This window comes from Stylophora pistillata, chromosome 8 (assembly GCF_964205215.1).
Source record: "Stylophora pistillata chromosome 8, jaStyPist1.2, whole genome shotgun sequence".
Classification (NCBI taxonomy): domain Eukaryota; kingdom Metazoa; phylum Cnidaria; class Anthozoa; order Scleractinia; family Pocilloporidae; genus Stylophora; species Stylophora pistillata.
In genome coordinates, this window is record NC_142526.1 from 11,046,128 (window position 1) to 11,061,403 (window position 15,276).

A 15,276-nucleotide genomic window follows, 5' to 3' on the forward strand; every position below is an offset into this window, starting at 1 on the left:
GATCTCCAAAGGTTCTAAGCCACTCGAAGGAGGACGATAAATACTCCAAGCACAAATGATTTATTTTTTGAATGATGAATGTTGAGAAATAAAAGTTCAGCGTCCAAACATGTAGGGACGCGCTGGTGGCATATTATATCGCCATTTACCGCAATAAGGACTCCACCGCCTCTTCGATCTCCGTCTTTGCGAAAAACATTGAAGTTTGAAAGGAATAGCTCGGAAGAGAAGACTGAAGCATCTAAATGCGTCTCAGTTACCGCCATAATATTACACTTTCTTGTAAAACCTTCTGCCTCGAGAATGGGTGCCTTTTTTACCAAACTTCTGGCATTGAAGAAAGCAATTTTGAGACAATTTACATGTCCAGGATTCGAAGAAAGATCGCCACATAGTAAGAGCTTACGTACAAATGAAGTGCGAAGGCCAAACTCGTAACGGCGCCATCTTGTAAGACTTGAATGACTTTTGCCGTCGAAGTCCAGGGCGTACCATAAACCATCAAAGAACCGATTATCTTGTGAGATACTGGTTACACCAGTGTTTAGAATAAAGTTGACATGGTTATTTGTATTAAATGGTGAAGAACGGAGCTGCAACGTCAATAAAAGGGGCACAGTTGATAGAAGCGTCCAACCCATGATTGATATGAATGAATAACTACGGTTGTCTTGAAAGTGTGAAACAAAAAATGTCCATTGGTGATGACCAATCCTATATCAAGAAAATACCAGTGGCTGATGTTGCTGAGATTTCAAACGACATTGATCCCAAGAAAGCGCCGGGGTGGGACACTATTCCACCTAAAGCTTTTAAAATAGGCTCGGCTGAGCCTGCTGTACCCTTATGTGATCTTTATAACCGTTGTATCGTGAGCTGCCATTGGCCAAAGAATTGGAAGAGATGTGAGTGGGTGCCCGTTCATAAAAGAACGATCGATTAAGCAATGAAAATTATCGTCCAGTAAGTGTGCAGGTCATGGTAAACAAAGTTTACGAAAAGCTCCTTGCTAATCAAATCACAGCAGAATTGAATGAACGGTTCAGTGATTACCTTACAGGATACAGGAAAAGGCACAGTTGTGAAACTGTCCTTCTATTGTTGACGGGGAAATAGAAGAATGCACTTGATAATGGAAAAAGCGTTGGCCTATTGTGTGAAAGCCTTTGACTGTCTACACCACTCTCTGTTACTTGATAAATTGGCGGCCTACGACTTCAACAATGACAGTATCATGTTAAGGAAATCGTACTTTACAGACAACTACAACAGACTAAGAGTTGGAAAGACTTCTTGCTAGTTCCTGGAAAGAAGTTAAGAAACGTTGCCCTCAAGGATCCTTGTTCGGGCCTCCATTGTGGATCTTATTTCAGAATGACTTGACCTTTATTATAAACTCTAATATCAGCATGTATGCGGATGATCATCAATTCTATGAAATCCATAAGAATGTTAGATGTATTTCCATAAGGTCGTAGTAGTAGCAAGTATGTTCAATATTGTAAGAAATAGACAACTTTTTTGAGAGACATGTTTCGGCATGCTTATGCCATCTTCAACCAATGCGTAACTGAACGTGAGTAATTATATAGGATACAAGTAGATGAATAAAATATTTTTGCCTTTGTATTACATCATGCTGTAAATATTTTATTCATCTACTTGTATGCTATATAATTATTACTCACGTTCACTTCCTCACTGATTGAAGATGGCATAAGCATGCCGAAACATGTCTATCAAAAAAGTTGTCTATTTCTTACAATGTTAGTATTTGAAATACATATATGAACTGCGGTTATGAAACGTATATGTGCACGATCCTTCGCAGTAAAGCACTATGTAAGCAATAGTGAAAATCAGACCTGAAAAAAATTCAGGCCTGTACGGGATTCGAACCACTGACCTCTGCGATACTAGTGCAGCGCTCTATCAATTGAGCTAACAAGCCAACTGGGAGCAGGCCATCAAATTAATTCGACATAAACCCGTAGATGATAATAACCCACAGATGATAATAACCCGCAATAGATGATGATAACCCGCAGTTCATATATGTATTTCATATGTTTGTTGTTTGATTTATCATCTACGGGTTTATGTCGAATTAATTTGATGGCCTGCTCTCAGTTGGCTTGTTAGCTCAATTGGTAGAGCGCTGCACTAGTATCGCAGAGGTCAGTGGTTCGAATCCCGTACAGGCCTGAATTTTTTTCAGGTCTGATTTTCACTATTGCTTAAATAGTGCTTTACTGCGAAGAATCGTGCACATATAATGTTAGTATTATTCAAACCGATCTACAGGACAGTGCTCATAAAGCAGCCAGCTGGTATGATTCGAATTTTTTAGGGAGTAACTTTGCGAAATACGGGTCTCTATTAATGAGTAGGAGAAACAAGCTTAAGGATCATAACTTAACAGGACAGACATTAAGTCCTATCACATTATTGCCTTGTTGGGGGTCAATATTTATAACGCTCTGAATTTTTTGATCATGGAAGTAGTATTTGCAAATAATGTAGCCAACGAGTAGGGGTTATAAACAGGTTAAGAAATCTCATACCCACTGACGCCAAGTTACAACTCTCTAAGGCTTCTATTCTGCCTCATTGAACGTATTGTGGCATCGTATGGAACAGTTCTAAAGCAAGTGACTGCAGAAATTGGAGCGAGTATAAGATAGGGCCCTTAGGGCCATTTATTGCGATAGCAATTCATCCTATCCTGAACTTTTAAAAAGGGCTAAATTACTCACTTTACATAATAGGAGGTTGCGAGACATTGCAGTGTTAATGTTCAGGGTTAAAAATGGCTTATGCCCAGATTACATTCTTGGGTTGTTTTCCATCAATAGCAATAACTACAATTTAAGAAATAATGAATTTAATATTCCTAGAGTTAACACCACAGGTTTTGGAAAACATTCTATCAGATACTTGGGACCGGTACTCTGGTCAAATATAGACAGCAAAATAAGGGAACTTATAACTATAGATGGATTTAAAAGAGCGGTCAAGAAAATAGCCCTTGCTAAACGAATTTCCTCAAATAATTGCGGTAACTGCAGTCTTTGTAATTCTTAATATTATTTATTGGTCAATTTATATAGTTACTTTTATATAATACATTTAGTAGAGATATTTTATTGTAATTGTATATTTGTATTCTTTTTTTAGGCTTATACATAGGGTGGGATGATATAAGGGAATTATAAAGGGGAATATTGGGGGATTATTTATTTTTATTAACATTGTAGATAGGTGTCCTTACTTAGTGGGCAACTGCTATTATCTTGACACGTTAATAAAATTATCATTATCGAGCGCGACTGCAAAGGGCTCGTGATCTTCGCGCTAGTTCGCCCCCCGTTTAATTTCCTTACGTAGGAATAAAGCTGAGAATTGAGACTCTTTCGTGAATTATTCGTGGTATCAGTATAAATTTTGCAGATTCTTAGACACCAAACAGAATTTGGGAAAATTTTAGATGACAGCTGAAACATTGTCTTGTTTTCACTGCCGCCTTAAGACTTTCGTTTCACCCGGCCCGCGTTCTGCAACATAACGTAGCAGTTCTGTTCTCCAGGCTTCTTAGGGTTTTAGTCACTGCGCTGAAAGAAAAGTGGTTCGTAAAACTTTCGATTTCTATTTTCCTCTTTGAACCCTTTAAATCGTAAGGTTGACTGGGTTCTAATTTCTCCTGACAATGTCACCCTTGAATCAAATGTAAAGGTTATGAGAATAATGGGAATGATCACCAATCTACTCTAAGAAGCTCCTGATTATCAAACAAATTCTCTTTGCCGTTACCATAGGAAATGCACAGAGATCAGTGTGGAGAATACGGATATTAATGTAGAGAAGTAATGGGCAGGAACGGGAGGATCGATGGGGAGTGGACTGAAGGTTCACTTTCATCAAACGGGCGAGAACAATGAAAATTCCTGAACAATCCCGGCATCTACAGGCCGCATAGGAATAACATAAAAGCAAAACTTATTTTCCAGATCCAGAATCCGGAGACATTGAAAGAAATATACTTTTAATTTACATTTAAGTTTTTTAAAATCTTGACGAAATATCTGATCACAGGAACTCATACTGACCATGAAAATGATACAAAAAAAAATTGGGAAACCTCTATTTCTCAAAGGAGTAGATTAGTAGTAGTCCCTCCTTTTCAGTGAAGTCTGTCGTGCGAGTAAAAAAAAAAAACTCAGTCAAAAAAAACAATTGATGTTATCATACTGCGGGGAGATGTGGTTTTTACTCGCGCAACAGACCTCGCCTAAAAGGGGGGCTATTCGTAGTTTAGAAGTAAGAAACCAGTATCTTTATCTCTGATCAAAGATTCGTTTTTTTACAGTTCGTCTTTGCGCAACAAACACAGGGCAGTGTTTTGTACCTGCAAACCCTCACGAATGTCATACACTATGTATTGACATGGTAAGATTAATTTTATTCCTGACAAATTTGAATCGCACGGGTGAGCTGTTAACAAGAACTCTTACTCTACATTTGTTACCCATCAGACACTAGTAGCCTAGGGACTGGTCATTAGTCATCGCCCAGGGGAAGGGGGACGGGGAGCTGGAAGATTTTGGTTGTGTCGCGATAACATTTACCTGATCACCTCCCGTAAGATTCTGCAATATTCCTATGATGCCCATCCCCAGTCATCGGAAATCAATTGACTGTAAAATTTTCTATACTCCCCCCCCGTCCCTTAGTATTCTGTCGGTGACTACATATTCTTCCCTTGTTCCCCGAAACCATGGCACCCCCCCCCCCACACAATTCCCCGCCCCCTTCCCTGGATGGTAAATTATGCCTCATTTCTCGCAAACAAACCACTGCCTTACTCACAACAAAATCAGTGATGCTGCTTCCAACTTCCAACTTAAGAAGAAAATAAATTTGTTTTATTTACAGTGAATTTTGATTTCTGGGGTCGCGTGAGGTTGACAACGATCCTTATGTTGTAGAACTGACAATATACATGTACTCCTGTTGTGTCCTTGCTATTCGGAATTACAAAATTGACTCTTTAATCGCTAAGAGTGACTAGCATTTAATTTCTCCTCACAATTTCACAGCTGAATCACACATTAAAGTCACGAGAGTAAAGGAAATGATCATCATCTAACAAAGCTCTTGATTGTTGACCAAATTCTCCTTGTCAGCTCGTTAGGAAATGTATGGAGAACAGTTAAGAGAATACGCATACTGATCATGATGTGAGGGTGGAAAAGGTTAACAGGGCTTCGTTCTTCAATTGTATAGGAAAATTGATTACCTGACTCGTGAATTCCGCGTTGAATTGCACGCGAAAACCGATATCGCACTCATCGCTTCGCGATTCGTGCGATATCGGTTTTCGCGTGCAGTTTAACGCGGAATTCACGAGTCAAGTAATCAATTTTCCTTGAATCGCATAACTGAATGAAAATAAGAAAACAAGAAATTAAATTGGCAATATTATTGTTTGTTTTCATCCCGAGCGCGTGCTCTAGAAAGCCATTTCAAAGCCAACTGTCAGAAGTGTCATTATGTTAGCGAATAGAAAGCAAGATTAGTCGTACACTTTTGAACCTTCGACAATTTTATTTGTACCTCGTGCTTGATTTTACATTAATTTTCGAACTTTTTAAACAAGCTTCATACTATTTAAGGATAATAGTGGTATTTCACTGGATTTACAAGCCGTTTATCGTTGACATCTTTTTCAAAATTCCAAATAATTTGCTCGAGAAGGAAAGTAATTCACACCTTTTACCTCCTTGCTGGCAAACTGAGAAATATGAAGTGTGCGAGCGAAAGCACTAATTTCAAGTCCAATAACACCGCGATTAATATAAGGTAAGTGCCTTGAAGTGTAAATACGTGTATTGATCGATTTTTTATTCCTTTAAAAACAAAGAAGTGTTTCATGAAAAGTCCAAAAACTTTAATCTTTTTATTTGTAGAAACTCGGTACAGGCGACTGCCATTAGCTGAATCGTTGGGATGAGCATTCGACTGAAAGTTGATGGAGATATTCACTTGAGAGTTGTTGAACGATACATTGGTGAACAATCCACCTAGCCTAGAACTCTTACTGCTAGATCATCAATGCCGTTTTTCATCGATGTTGTGTTATTGCTAACTACTGATGGAAGCGCAAGGCTGTTGACATAAATTTCTCGCAAAGCTTTAGTGCGTGGACCGACGCTGGCGTTGGCAGCTGTTACAGTCGTAGTGGTACGACTGAAAACCCAGCCAACTTGCTTGACATCCTTTGTCGTTTTTGTAAAAGATTATGGCTGCAGATGGATAATGAACCCGGGTTGGCGTGACCGGTTAGCTCGGAGATTGTTTTTTCTGGGCCGTGTTCACAGGATTTTCTCGCTTTCGGATTTTCGCCAGCGAAAGAGGTTTTTCATGCCTCTCCAAGAATTTGAAGTTCAGTTCAAAACAAGGAAGAACCTCAGGCTCACTTTGAAAACGCTTTGTTTGTTTTTGCTCTTTAGAAGGTGACAATGGTTTTGAAAACATTTTAAATTGACTTAGAATCCAAACTTTGTAACAATATATGACGATAGTTGTTGTGGTTAGTGACGGAGAGGCGAAACAATTTCACGTAGCCTCGTTTTCAACTCCCAATTCCACGCTAAATACCAATCAGAATGCGAGATTGTATTCAATGATACGATTCTAGATGCAATATTCCGCATCAGCAGTTTTTTATGCATTAACCATCGCGCGTGAAAGAAAATTTCAAAAAACACAGGTAGAAATCTATGAAAGGAAGTCTAAAGTAGGAAAAGGAAAACTCGAGACTCTTCGAACATACAGCTAATGAATTACAAGTATCCTGTTGAAATTGTTTTTTCTAGTTGGAGTTTCACCGAAAAAGGTTCTTGACCTTTAAAAAGCTTTCACTTTCTGGCTTGCGTGGTTCTCTGTATTTCGGAAGATGTAAAAGAGCCGTGCGAGTTTGGAGTCGGACGACCTTTTTTCGGACCGACTCACGTCAGCTTTCGTTATGGCTTTCTTTAGGATTGTCTGGGGAGGGGGGCATATGGTTCATATAATTATGAATATTATGTCAGAAATTTGTCTTCTGTTTTGCTGTTACATCACATAATAACACTTGTCCCGATTCGCTGTAGCTTTGGTGGAGTCAATAACCCATGCGATGCATCGCAAAATTTGAACAGGCACACCAGGGTGGAAAGATATTATTTCATCTTGTGTTAGTGTAGACTGCTCCAGGCATTCAGGTAGTTAAATAAAGCTCAAATAAAACGACGGGTTAGTAGCAGAGCAGTGAAAAAACCTATTTTAACCCTTTAGATCGTAAAGTTGACAGGCTTCTAATTTCTCCTTAGGAAGGTTATGAGAATCATGGAAATTATCACCAATCTACTGTAAGAAACTCCTGATTGTCAAACAAATTCTTCTTGTGGTTATCATAGGAAATGTACAGAGATCAGTGTGGAGAATATAGATATTAATGCAGAGGTGTAAAGGATAAGAACAGGAGGAGGAGTAGGCTGAAATTTCACTTTCATAAGCCGGGGCAAGAACAATGGAAATTCACTGAACAATCCCAGTTTAAGCAGGCCGTACGCGAATAACAAAGTAGTTAGGGCAAAAAATTTATTTCAAAGTTATTTTTCAGATCCAGAAACCGGAGACATTGAAAAAATATACTTTTAGCTTACATTTAACTTTTCTAAAATCTTGACGAAATATCATCACAGGAGCTCCTACTTATTAGGAAAATGATATAAAAAAGCTTGGGAAACCTCTATTTCTCAAAGTGAGTAGACTACCAGTGGTCCCTCATTTTCAGTAAAGTCCGTCGTGCGAGTAAAAAAAAAAAAACTCAGCGAAAAAAAAATTAATTTTAGCACGCAGGGGGAGATCTAAAGCTTTTTTTCACTCGCGCAACAGACTTCGCCCAAAGTGGGGGCTGCTCGCAGTCTAAACGTAAGAAACCAATATCTTTATCTGTGATCAATGGCCAAGATTCGTCTTTTTACAGTTCGAAAACTTCGGTTTTGGTTTTATGACACCCTTGCCATTACTTTTGCAATTATTATTATTAATATTATTATTATTATTATTACTATTATCATTACTCATATTTCAACTATTTAAGTAGAAGTTCAAGAAATAAACCTATGTTTTCAAAGTGTGGGTAACATTTTGACAAAATTGAAAAAACTGATTGATAGTTCAAGATTCATAGTAAAAGTCAAAATCATCTCTACGAAGTGTGTTTATAACTTAGAAATCCGGTTTCCATCACAGCATTGTTTAGACATCATTAATAATTGCCGTAAAATGAATTCCAAGAGACAAAAATACTACCAAATTTTTGGTTGTAAGACCTTATATCAGATGAAAAGACATAGGTCACAACAACCACATTCTCTAGCTGTAGCACCCACTCCCCAACAGGAGCAGCGTTTGTCTCGTGCAGTGATGACTTCAGAGCGAGGTTTTGGTACTGTGAGAGAGTTAAGAGAATTCCTCCACCGATTGCACTGAAAGAAAAGGCTTAGAATTCGTGACCCTTACAACGATCTTCAATGAAAACGTCAAGCTACACTTGATACCTCCTAAAATCTTCCAGAGATTTGCCCTTCTGGGTTCTTTACTTTTCATCATGATCATTAATTGGATAAACTATTTCGGCTCTGTTTAATCTGTGAGGCTTAAAATCAAATCTATTGCCTTTTTTCGTTTTTATTTGTTTCATTTATTATCACTATCGGAGCAATTTTCATTGGAGTATCGAAAGTAAATCCGGAATTGCTTTGTTTTGCGTTACTTCCGCTCTCTGATTGGCTCAGAAAACTCGCACCAATCTCTTAACCAATCAGGTTCAAAAGTAAAACACATTCATGATTTGGTCGCCCGCGTTTTGCAGCAGTTTAAGTAGTTTGGTCGGTTTTGCTCTGAAGTCTCTTAAAGGTAGTTTCTCGTGACTACTTCGGTTTTGGTTTTACGACACTCCATCGCTTTTAAGATTGTTATCATTATCATAACTATTATTACAACTTGTTAAGTTGAGGTTCAATATATGAACTTATGCCTTCAAAGTGTGCCTAACATTTTTGCAAATTCGAGAAAATTGATTCCTAATTCAGGTCGCACGATTGAAAGCCAAAATAATTACCTCGACGGAGTGTTTTTAACCTAGAAATCCGGTTTCCATCACAGCTATCGTCTAGATGTAGTATAATAAACTCCAAGAACAAAAAAAAGTAATAACGTTTTGTTTGTAAGACCTCATAGCAGAAGAAAGACATAGACAACAACAACATCAGCTTGGGACTCTCTTCCAGCGAGTCTCAAAGCTGAGAAATAAATTTTAAGGATAATGATAATGTGATAGAGCAATGTTCAGTTGAGTGTCGAAAGTAATCCTAGCTGGCTGTAGATCTGCTTTTGCCTTACTTCGCTTTGTGATTGGTCGATAAAACTCTCGCCAATCTCTCAACCAATCAGGCGCTAAACTAAAAACAATTACGACTTGGTCGCCCGCTTTTTCCCGCGTTTTGGAATCATTAGTCGGTTTTTAATTTGAGTTCTCTCAAAGGTATTTTCCTTTCTTCTGATTGGCCGTTGTGATTCCTTTTTTTCAGTTTTACAAACTCAATTCAAAAGCACTCTATCGCCAAAACCATTATTATTGTTATTATTATATTACAGTTTAGGTTCCAGAAATTAACAGGGTCCAGTTGTTCGAAGGCCGATTAGCACTAACCCAGCGTTAAATTTTAATGCAGGTTTCCCTATTTCATCATTCCAGAACCTTTCGGTGATAATTTTCCGTATTCTTTTTAGAGCACCCGATCATCAAATTGTAGACAAAAACAGTTAAACTGAACTTTCTTTTAAAGCTTTCAGATCTGAAATCAAATATGATCACGATAACCCAGGGTTATCTTAAACCAGCTTTGAACATTCCGGCCAAGATAACTTCGCCTGCGCCCTTCGCCCGTCCACTCCTTGAAGTGATTTACATATGAACTCTTCATAAAAAAGTATCAACACATTATGTATCTAATGGCAGTTCAGAATACACACCTATCAATCTAAGAGTGACTTCTTTTTTTTTTTCTTACGTACTACCGAGCTGGTTCTCCTTATCAATTTAAAGAGAAAATTATGGCCGCTAGAGGGTAAAATTTAAAATCATATCCTAATAAAATAAAAAGGTTAATGGTTTTTTGTAATCTCAAATTTAAAGAACAGTGCCATAATTTTCGCATCGTGGAAAATTTACTCAACATTTTCTATTTTTTGATTTTTCAATTATCTGTTCATTTTTGTTCCTCCTCGGCAAACATAATACAACTTTTGGGCGAATGACATCGCTTGCTGGACAGCTGGGCCGTGTAAAAAAAAGTACCCACAAGGGCAGTGAAAAAGTAAAAAGCTTTTGTGTAAAAAAATACCAGTTTTCCTTCCAGTAAACAGGAGGGGAGGGAGAGTCAAGGATCAGTCGCTACTCTGTTTCTTGTCCCCGTCACTTTCGTCCTTCGTCAGTTCTTTTTGCCTAAAACAAAACTTTTGAGTTAAGAATAATGTGTAATACTTTTTTTTTTTACGTTTACGTAATCTCCCAGTTGTTGTCATTAGACATGTTATAGACATAAAAGTTAGCTTCCTCACCGTATTCACTGATTTATCGATTAATTTATTCATTATATATTTATTATATTTTCGCTCAGATTGTGGTCATTGTCCTGTCAATCTTTACACCAATGGCTTAATTGTAAACATCTTGCAGACTTAAGAAACTACACCGAATCTTAACCTGTTTTTGTTGACCCTTTAACTCCCAAGATCTGATTTTCAATTCTCCCCTCTAGTTGCTGCACCTTTTCTTGTAAATTCGTGATGAGAATTTGGTGTTAGATCATGAACAACTTGTACCTGATAAGTAATTACTTGTTTGCTGGATAATGTATGGATATTATAGGGAGAAGTTACATGTTAATCACTTCTAGCGGTTAAAGGGCTAAAAAAACCGTCAACATGTGCCGTCATGAAATAAAACCTCATAGTTGCAGACGTTTTTCTAATTAAAGATAAAGGCAGGCTCCTGTTTATTTTTACAAGCTTAAATGGGTTATGTCGGGTACACAAAATTACTCAAAAACAAGCTTACCTTATTTTTTTCAAGTCGAATGTCACGTTGTCTCCCATCAGCACAAACGGAGCCCATTGGGCAGGTTCGGTGAAGCCGTTGCCTCTCAACCATTTGATGGCCTGGTGAAGAGATTCACTGGCACTTCCTCCAGCAGCCAGGTGTTTGTAGAAAAGTTTCATGAGTAGCTCTGTTGCTTTGTCTTCTATGGCCCACGATGCCACCAACACTGAACGTGCACCAGATGCTAGGAACGCCCGAGCGATTCCAATGACTCCCTCTTGTTTAAACGTTCCACGCCCACTGTGACAACAGCTAAGTACGACCAGTTTAGCTCGCAGCTTCACCTTTGAAATGTCGGACATCGTCAAAAGGTAGTCTTCTTCTTGTGGAATACTTTTAGTGGTGCAATTAGGGGACAGGGCAATCTCTCCTCTCTCAGCATGACCATGAGCGGCAAGATGTATCAAGCTCACTGAATCAAGTGCGTGAAGTACCGCCTGCTTTGTTGCGTGCTCTCCTAACAAAGGCTGAACACCCAGGAGTCGGCCAACCATCTCAGCTTCCTTTCGTGCACCCAACAATGGTGTCAATTTCAGGGTACCTCCTTTATAATGCACTTCGCCAGCCAAAGGATCACCCACTACCAGTGCACCGGACTGACTGTGATAGTCCCCCGGACTTTCCTGAATGATCCCCAGAGTCGTCAGAGAAGGGACGATGCGGATTCTGTGGGTTTCTGAAAAATACTTTCCCGCTGGCTCATCCCGTAAGGCAGCAAAAGGGACTCGGTATGAACACTTCTCAGGCACGATGATGATTTCAGGCTCTAGAAGTATATCTTTGACAGGAGCGATAATCTGGTCATAACACAATTGAAGAATCATTTCGTTTTGTATGATTTCGTCTCCTGGGGAGGTTTCTCGGCTCTCTTCTTGAGGAGACATGGAGGTATCGTCACCAAAAGATCGATCTTCGTAATTCTCATTATGTAGAATTCCGAAGCTTTTGGCACTATTTCTAAAAATATCCTCCACATCGCAAACGGATGCAGCTATAAGGGTGTCGATATTCATTTCGGGGCTCTTTCGATAGTGAATGTCTCCATTTGCTTTTAAAACCCGCAGATGAACATGTAGTTCGCAATATGAAATGTACAAAACAGCGCAACCGCCCTCTTGACTCACTATGCTTTCGATCCCAGGCCGACATGTTGAATCAATTGGGATGTGGCTTCCAACTAAGAGTTTATCCGCCATTAATTCTGCGAGGCCTCTGGCGCGTCTTAGCTCCTCCACATTAAGAGAGTCTCGCAGGTTTCCGGCGTTGCGCAGCATTTGACTGAGCAGCCTGTATGGGAAATTACCGTACTCTTCTAAGAGACATGTTTTAAATTCATCATTTTTGTGAAAACTTCGCAACTTTTCATAAATTGCAATACTTTGAAGAAGACGCAGCATTGCCTCTTCTAGCTTTGATTGCGATATCTTTAAGACAGTGATGTTGAGAAGGCTCTTAAAGTGAGTCATATTGTCTCCAATTTCACTGCTCATCAAGTGCGCTTTCTCAAAGTATTTTTCGGATTCGTCAATATTGCCAAGTGATAGAGACAACTGCCCAAGACTTAGGTAGGTTTCACCTTGCTTTTTTCTATCGCCAGTATTGATGTTGATAGCAAGTTCTTTTTCGAAAAGCTCTTCAGCCTTCTGGTAGTCATAAAACAAATTGGACAGACTTGCCAGGCCTGAGTAGCAGTTTCCTTCGCACTCTCTATCGCCAATTTCTATACTGATGGCGAGTGCTTTGTCAAGATGTTCCTTAGCCTGCTTATTTTTACCAAGTGATAGAAACACATGGCCAAGTGCCCCATGCCTTTTCCCTTCTCCTTCCCTGTCGCCAATTTCTGTTGCGATAGCAAGAGCTTTCTCGTGATATTCTTTAGCCTTCTGATATTCACCGAGTAATTGAAACAGAGTTCCAAGGTTCCCATACTTTGTCTCTTCTCCTTGCCTGTCGCCAATTTCTGTTGCGATAGCAAGAGCTTTCTCGTGATATTCTTTAGCCTTCTGATATTCACCGAGTAATTGAAACAGAGTTCCAAGGTTCCCATACCCTGTCCCTTCTCCTTCCCTGTCGCCAATTTCTGTTGCGATAGCAAGAGCTTTCTTGTAATATTCTTTAGCCTTCTGATATTCACCGAGTGATTGAAACAGAGTTCCAAGGTTCCCATACCTTGTCCCTTCTCCTTCCCTGTCGCCAAATTCTGTTGCGATAGCAAGAGCTTTCTTGTAATATTCTTTAGCCTTCTGATATTCACCGAGTGATTGAAACACAGTTCCAAGGTTCCCATACCCTGTCCATTCTCCTTTCCTGTCGCCAAATTCTGTTGCTATGGCAAGAGCTTTCTGGTAATATTCTTTAGCCTTCTGATATTCACCGAGTGATTGAAACACAGTTCCAAGGTTCCCATACCCTGTCCCTTCTCCTTTCCTGTCGCCAATTTCTGTTGCGATAGCAAGAGCTTTCTCGTGATATTCTTTAGCCTTCTGATATTCACCGAGTGATTGAAACAGAGTTCCAAGGTTCCCATACCTTGTCCCTTCTCCTTCCCTGTCGCCAAATTCTGTTGCGATAGCAAGAGCTTTCTTGTAATATTCTTTAGCCTTCTGATATTCACCGAGTGATTGAAACACAGTTCCAAGGTTCCCATACCCTGTCCATTCTCCTTTCGTGTCGCCAAATTCTGTTGCTATGGCAAGAGCTTTCTGGTAATATTCTTTAGCCTTCTGATATTCACCGAGTGATTGAAACACAGTTCCAAGGTTCCCATACCCTGTCCCTTCTCCTTTCCTGTCGCCAATTTCTGTTGCGATAGCAAGAGCTTTCTCGTGATATTCTTTAGCCTTCTGATATTCACCGAGTGATTGAAACAGAGTTCCAAGGTTCCCATACCTTGTCCCTTCTCCTTCCCTGTCGCCAAATTCTGTTGCGATAGCAAGAGCTTTCTTGTAATATTCTTTAGCCTTCTGATATTCACCGAGTGATTGAAACACAGTTCCAAGGTTCCCATACCCTGTCCATTCTCCTTTCGTGTCGCCAAATTCTGTTGCTATGGCAAGAGCTTTCTGGTAATATTCTTTAGCCTTCTGATATTCACCGAGTGATTGAAACACAGTTCCAAGGTTCCCATACCCTGTCCCTTCTCCTTTCCTGTCGCCAATTTCTGTTGCGATAGCAAGAGCTTTCTCGTGATATTCTTTAGCCTTCTGATATTCACCGAGTGATCGAAACACAGTTCCAAGGTTCCCATACCCTGTCCCTTCTCCTTCCCTGTCGCCAAATTCTGTTGCGATGGCAAGAGCTTTCTGGTAATATTCTTTAGCCTTCTGATATTCACCGAGTGATTGAAACACAGTTCCAAGGTTCCCATACCCTGTCCCTTCTCCTTTCCTGTGGCCAATTTCTGTTGCGATAGCAAGAGCTTTCTCGTGATATTCTTTAGCCTTCTGATATTCACCGAGTGATCGAAACACAGTTCCAAGGTTCCCATACCCTGTCCCTTCTCCTTTCCTGTCGCCAATTTCTGTTGCGATAGCAAGAGCTTTCTCGTGATATTCTTTAGCCTTCTGATATTCACCGAGTGATTGAAACACAGTTCCAAGGTTCCCAGACAATGCTGCTTCTTCTTCCCTGTCGCCAATTTCTGTTGCGATAGCAAGAGCTTTTTCGTGATATTCTTTAGCCTTCTGATTTTCACCGATTGATTGAAACACAAGTCCTAGCCTTCCACAAGTCAATGATTCTCCCATTCTGTAGCCAATTGATTTTGCGATGGCAAGTGCGCCTTCAAAAAGTTCCTTGGCTTCTGCAAGCCTACTTCGTCTTTGATATTTGTCTCCCAGTTCAATCATTGATTTTCCAGCATTGTGGAACATGGCGATAAGTTTGTTGGTGCATTGTACTGCGTTTGTGTAACCGGAGATTGCGTAGTACGCATTGAATATTACCTTAGAGACATCCAGGCCGTTCATATCAAAGCCTAGATAGTTGAGTAAGACTAAACATTCATAACACAAATGAGCGGCTTGTGTACCACGATCAGTGTTTAGAAGATATGTGGCAACGTC

General features: G+C 39.6%; 1 protein-coding gene across 1 annotated transcript; it reads right to left on the reverse strand.

The window, feature by feature from the left end:
* Nucleotides 1–9,660: 9,660 nt before the first annotated feature.
* LOC148724960 (tetratricopeptide repeat protein 28-like) lies at nucleotides 9,661–13,523 on the reverse strand. Its single transcript, XM_088730728.1, has 2 exons — nucleotides 11,171–13,523; nucleotides 9,661–10,555 (listed from the first exon to the last, which is right to left on the reverse strand). The coding sequence occupies exons 1-2, from the start codon at nucleotides 12,700–12,702 to the stop codon at nucleotides 10,498–10,500; spliced, it is 1,590 nt and encodes a 529-aa protein (XP_088586854.1). The 5' UTR covers nucleotides 12,703–13,523; the 3' UTR covers nucleotides 9,661–10,497.
* Nucleotides 13,524–15,276: the final 1,753 nt, after the last annotated feature.

What these genes read in the sequence shown, in the direction of transcription:
- LOC148724960 (XM_088730728.1), bottom strand. Translation starts at nt 12,702, where the DNA reads ATGAGCAGTGAAATTGGAGACAATATGACTCACTTTAAGAGCCTTCTC. An exon ending in TTCGACTTGAAAAAAATAAG is followed by an intron (nt 10,556 to 11,170) that starts GTAAGCTTGTTT and finishes GTTTTGTTTTAG; the next exon opens with GCAAAAAGAACTGACGAAGG.